The following is a 6297-nucleotide window of genomic DNA, read 5'->3' on the forward strand; positions in this document are numbered from 1 at the left end:
TATAATCTATAAATTTACTTAATTTTATTACCTTAACTTTATACTATTTATTCTTACAATTCTTATATCCTACTATATTTCTGTACTGCCCTATGATTGTATATTAATTACCTATGAACTTATCCTTAACCTAACATTTTATCACAAATTATATAAATCTTAAATCTTTAAGCTATTGTCTTTTATATTTATTAATTACTTTATTTAATAATCTTATACCTAAGTTCTTAACACAACTATTATCTTATAATAATCTGTTATAAATCTTATCATTAATACTTAAAATTTATGAATTTTCTTTATATTCTAAAAAACTTAATTCAATACTATTTTTACTTAAAATCTAAACTGGATTTCCTGTTAGGGAAAACTATTTGTGTCTCAAAACCTGTCATGCCACTTAAAACAATGAACTGCACCGTTGCCATGACGACAGCCGGAGGCTGAAGCAGGAGGAGAGTCTCTGCACGTAAAAGAACGTTCTGCTTGACCAAAGGCAACATAACAAAACTATTATAGTAATTATAATGTTTTAACCTGAGGTGAAACAACATTCTGAAAAACCAGTATACCAGGAAATAATACCAGGAAATGACAGCTAAAAAATCTTAAGAGGAAAAAACAGTTTAGAAGGAAAAAGAGATTTTAAAGTAATTCTGCTGTATGTTTTTCATAAAATAAAATAAGCTCAATATTGAAAATCCTGATTGTCTTATAATACATTGGTTACTATTCATATGTATATGCTTGATGTCAAATCCTTGTCTCTGAGGCAAGCTTCTGAATAGGCCTTTATAGGCCTCAGCCGTAAGATTCCATATGTTGGCTCCCAACAAGAGGTGACCCTAAATAATGGCAGAGTGTTCAGTGGGGATCAATTAAGTATACAGAACAGCCACCACAACCACATACTAGAAAATTCTTCTTTTAGCCGGGCTCGGTGGCTCAGCCTGTAATCCCACGCCTTGGGAGGCTGAGGTGAGTGAATTGCCTGAGCCCGCGGGTTCGAGACCCGCCGGGGCAACTTGGCAAGACCTCGTCTCTACAATAAATCAAAAATTAGCCGGGCATGGTAGCGCGCGCCTGTACTTCCAGCTACTTGGAAGGCTGAGGCAGAAGGATTGCCGGAGCCCCGCAGGTTGAGGCTGCCGTGGCCGGGAGCGGCCACTGCACTCCAGTCTGGGTGACCGAGTGAGACTCCAACTCAAAAAAAAAAGAAAATTCTTCTTTTTAGACAAGGAATCTGGCTAATTATTTGATTTATTATAGAGATGAGGTCTCACTGCCCAGGCGGGTCTCGAAGCCACGGGCTCAGGCAATCCAGTCACCTCAGCCTCCCAAAGGTGCGGGATTACAGGCTGAGCCACCGAGCCCGGCTAGGTTCCAGATTTTTAACAAACTCAACTCCCACCCTTGTTTTCCTCCTATTAAGCTCCTCCTCCCTCCCCGTTCCACTTCCTATCCCAGTCTGACCCTACTTCCCTCTGGCCCACCCCACTGGTGCAAATGCAGATAAACCTCCCTGCCCTTGGCCCCCTACTGCCCCAAGAAGGATTTCAAAATAATGACCTTTAAGGTACATTTCTGGCCTCTCATTCCAGTACTTTGGGAGGCAGAGGCGAGAGGATTGCCTGAGTCCAGGGGTTTGAAACCAGTCTGGGCAACTTGGTAAGACCTCACCTCTATAATAAATCAAATAATTAGCCAGGCACGGAGGTGCATGCCTGTAATTCCAGCTACTTGGAACTACACTTGGAAGGCTGAGACAGAAAGATGGCCCGAGCCCAGCAGGCCGAGGCTGAGGTAGCTGTGAGCATACCGTTGCACTCCAGCCTGAACTACAGAGTGAGACTCTAACTCAAAAACAAACAAACAAACAAAAAAGACACGTTTCTTGACATTTTGGTTTTCTATGTTCATGCATAACCACATCTGAGAGGCACATGGACGGAATGAGATATTTGCCTGATTATTATTAGACAACTCAGGAAATAAGTTTGGCACATGGTAAATGACCCTTAATCTTGATTCAAGAAATATTACTCCATTTGTCACGATGGGCATAAGCAACTGGTTTGAGAGAGAAAGGAACTTATATGGAAAAATTGTTTGGTTTGAAATTCTTTGCCAAGAGAGAAGATTTTAGAAAGTTTCAGAATGACCAAAGGTGCTGAGTAATATGGGAAGAAAAAGTATGAAACTCAGTCTTTTGGATCACAGGTGAACCCCTTGGATGTTGTAGCAGGTGAAGAGATCATAGGAATGCCACCAATTTATTTTTCCCCTACTCCTTTAAATGCTGCGAAATCCAGGATTGGGCAGGGGGGAGAAGTCTCCAGCCTCTTTCGAGAGTCAAGTGAGTATCACAGGGAGTCTGTGATCTGTCTGGGCTGGTCCTAGTTAAAGGGTGTACGGGTGTACTGTGGGCTTACTCTTTTTGGATGGTGCATTGAAGTCACTTGAATGTAGGTAATGGAATATAGAGCTGTTTATTTCTATCGACATATTAACAGAACTCAAGGGCTCCAATACCTTGTATTCTAATGTAATTGATTTATGATCTTCACTTCACCTCCTTCGAGTTGACCTTTCAGAATCCTAGCCCTATTGTTGCTTACATTTCATAGAGCGTGGTGCTGAAGATTTCTTGGATTCAAGTCCTAACTTTTCTGTTAAGAAGAAATGTTCTGTGGAGGGTCGAAGAAGAGCTGTTCTAAGAACAGAAGACAAGTGATTTCACACATCAGACGCTTTATAGAAATGTTAGAATACCTGATTGTCATCAGACAACGTTGCTGAAGAAACTAAGGTGTGCCTGTGGTTGAGAAAGTGGTAACCCCCTCCAGATGTGTCTAGTCAATGAGTGGCTGCATTTTACTATGGCACACGTAGGTCCCAAAGCAGGTCCTCACAGGCACCTAAGATGAGAGCAATCATGGTGTCATTTAGACATTAGAGAGGGCAGTAAAAGAGAGATCACTGCTCTTTTCTAAGGGCCTGTTGACAGAACCACAGAGCTTTGGGTGGGGGAGGGTACTACCAGGCCTTTCACAGGAAGAAAAAAAGTGCTTTCTTTGTGGGTTTCCAGAACATCAACTTTTCTCTGTTGACTTAGCAAACTATCATGGCCCATAGCAATCTTGGGCCACTAGGTGTTCCCAGAGGTGCCAACTTTGAGCATGTAGTCAGGACCGTGCAGTGACCTGGGCCATTGTCATTTACTGCTTAGGTCCTGTGCCTGGAAGTCCTGCCTCTCGTTAGATGATGAGACCAGTAACTTTGATGACCTGGTGCCCAACTCTGGATGATCTTACACATGAATGGAACTCTGGAGGGAAACACATGCCCAGATGAGAGCTCTGGAGATGTGAGGAATTAGACAAGTGCTCTTTTCTCCATTGAATGCAAAAGCAGTTGTCTTGTAAGGCCTTGATTATCCTTCTGTTGGTTGGGACTCATTTCCTATGGCTGCCAAATAAGGCTTGGGACTTCATGTCCCAGCATGTCCTCGTTTACGACTGTGTTATCGTCCAGAAGCAATTTTAGTATTTATGTATCTATTTATTTACAGTTGGGGTCTCACTCTGTCGCCTAGGGCTGGAGTGCAGTGCACAATCATGGCTCACTGCAGTCTTGACCTCCCAGGCTCAGGCAATTCTTTTGTCTCAGCCTGTCAAGTAGCTGAGACTACAGGTATGCACCACCTGGCTAACTTTTCTATTTGTTTGGTAGAGACTAGATCTGGCTACATTACCCAGGCTGGTCTTGAACTCCTGGACTCAAACAATCGTCCCACCTCAGCCTCCCAAAGTGTTGGGATAACAGGCATGGGCCACTGCATCTGACCTCCTCCAGAAGGAGCCAGGTGGCTTTTCATAAGCTGCCCACGCTACCACGCTCCAGTGAAAAGTGATCGGAGCATCCCAGTTCACCCACCCTCCCCACACTCACCAGGTTTTCATGAGAAAGAATTTGATGGAAAGCTTGCTAGTGACATGTTTTTCACTTTATTGAAATTCTTTTTTTTTTTTACAAAAGGTCTGATGTGTTTTAGGCCAGGCCTAATTTCCCTTAGTCCCTGAAAGACAGGTCCATGGTTATCTCCATGTCCTCTTAAGTAGGTATGTAAACTAGATGCTCATTTTTAAGATTCAAACACTTTTTAACTTTGTTTTTATTTGATATCAAACAAGACTTCCATTTTCCCAAATGAAAAGACCAAGTGAGAGTTATTTGTCGATGGGACGACTAGATTCTTTGCCAGAACCGAGTTGGGAATTTATTTTGTTCAATGTGACATTTTTTCCACCTTTAGTATTTTTTTTTTAAAACGCAAACTGCGATGTGCCAAGCTATGCGGTAGAGAGTGCTATGTTTATATATGCATACATATATTGGCTCTGGAGAGATGCATGAGCAGCTGTGTGTTATGTAAACATAGCCATTGGTCTGAAGGAGTTTCTCATCATTGGGACATTAACGGGCAGCAAGCGTACCTTAAGCAAGAATGACCAAGGGCGTGTATGGACTTAGTTGTCAGCCAGGAATTCCGCTGGTCCCACACCTCGAGGAGCCCGGGTCTTCCTCTCCCCAGGCAGGACGGTGCTCACCTGATAAGACAGGTGACCGTGTATCTGAGGCTTGACTGTGAGTTTGTGGTTCCCCCAAAGTGAGGTGGATCTGAGCTCACTTGCCACCACGGAAGCACCCTAGTTCTAGAATATGTATAGGGCCTAGTTTGACCTTCTCCTCATGTAAAAAGCAGAATATGATCTCCCTGTCACCGGGGAGAGGGGTGCACATCACAGATCTGCAGGGGTCCATGGCCCCTCGTTGCCCCCAGAGGTTACAGGGCATCTTCACCTCCTTCCACCCCATAGGACCCATCAGGACTTGTGTTTTCCTGACCACAGAATCACATTGGAAGAGGCCTGGAAGGTGTGATATGATCACCTCCAAACGGCTGAGACACAGGTAACTTGGATTCAACCCTGATGGCCTGATCAGAGCGTTGGACTTGGGTTGACAAGAGCAGCTCTGTGTCGCCCTTCACATCAGCTCTCCTCCTACACGACAGTTGGCCTGGAAGCCAATCACGTTTCCTCCTGCGCTCACACACTCTAGGCTCTGGAGTAGGCGCTGTACTAGTCACATATATTGGACCCAAGCTTCTTGCTCAGGTTGGGTAGAAACACAGTCTCAATCATTCTGTCTTTCGGGCCAGGTGAATGGGTCAGTTGAGTGCTGCTACCTGGAGGTAAGATCCTACCCAGACGGACGTGCCTCGTACCAATGCGGCAGAGTGGCTAAATGGATTAGCACACCATCCCCTTTCTCCAAATCATTTGGTGTTAATTCCATCCCCTTTCTCCAAGTCTAGCTGGGTCCCTGCCGGGGATTTGCATCCCCCTTGCTCCTAGAGCAGGCTTCTCCGTGTTACTTCCCCGGATGGACACATGGCGTGGAGACGCTGAGGAGAGGGGGAAATGCATCGTTCAGTGTTGCCACTTGCAGGGGGTGGGGAGATGCTGACACTCTTGGGGAGTTAGCGGCATAGTAAATGGTCCAGACTGCCTCCATGTGCACTGCTCCCCTTGTCTGACACATTCTCAGCACATGGCTGTAAGAGACAGACCCAGTGAACAGGGCTGTTAGGCCCGATGCATGGTGTTCAGAAGGCTGGGCAAAGCGGCCCAGGAACCCTGGTGGGAGGACAGAAGAGCCTGGCGTCGCACTTGGGAGCACATGTCCGACAGGAGAATGAGGACAGGGCCTCCACGGTCCTGGGAGAGGGGTGTGGGAGCTGGGTGCTGGGCTGGGCAGGGCCCAGCTGGAGCCAGGGCAGCCCTGAGCCGTGCCCCTCTCCAGGGATGCCGGAGGGAGGCTCGGGGCAGGGTCTCCACCTTGGGCTGCCTCCTTTCAGTGTTGGTCGCACGTGACCCCCGCATCCTCAGCGTGCCCACAGTTTGTCACCCCCCATTTGGAGAAGCTGCAGCGGAAGATGGTGTCCTCTGTGCCCTTGCAGGCGACGTCGTCCATCCAGATCCTCCCAGCGCCTGCGGAGACAAGTCGACATGGTTTCTCGGCAGAAATGCAGGAGAGCAGGGAGGAGGAGGAGAGAGAGCACGGCCGTGTCCACCCTGGCCAGGTGGGCCTGGCTCTGCTGAACCGCTCAAATCTGGGGCCTCCCACTGCCCTCTCCACCCCACCAAGACCGCAGACTGACTTTCTTTTCTTTTTTTTTTTTTGAGTCGGAGTCTCACTCTGTCGCCCAGTCTGGAGCGCAGTGGCCGCTCC

At 46.6% G+C, this 6297-nt stretch overlaps 1 protein-coding gene across 1 annotated transcript in view; it reads right to left on the bottom strand.

The window, feature by feature from the left end:
• Positions 1-5835: 5835 nt before the first annotated feature.
• Positions 5836-6297, bottom strand: part of SCARA5 (scavenger receptor class A member 5) — a 137862-nt gene continuing 137400 nt past the window's right edge. Inside the window, exon 8 of the mRNA XM_008066503.2 lies at positions 5836-6056. Coding sequence (XP_008064694.2) covers positions 5920-6056 — 137 coding nt within the window. The 3' untranslated portion in view covers positions 5836-5919. The remainder of the gene's footprint in view (positions 6057-6297) is intronic.

This window comes from Carlito syrichta, unplaced genomic scaffold, assembly GCF_000164805.1.
Source record: "Carlito syrichta isolate Samal-C Ts95f unplaced genomic scaffold, Tarsius_syrichta-2.0.1 Scaffold308976, whole genome shotgun sequence".
Lineage (NCBI taxonomy): Eukaryota > Metazoa > Chordata > Mammalia > Primates > Tarsiidae > Carlito > Carlito syrichta.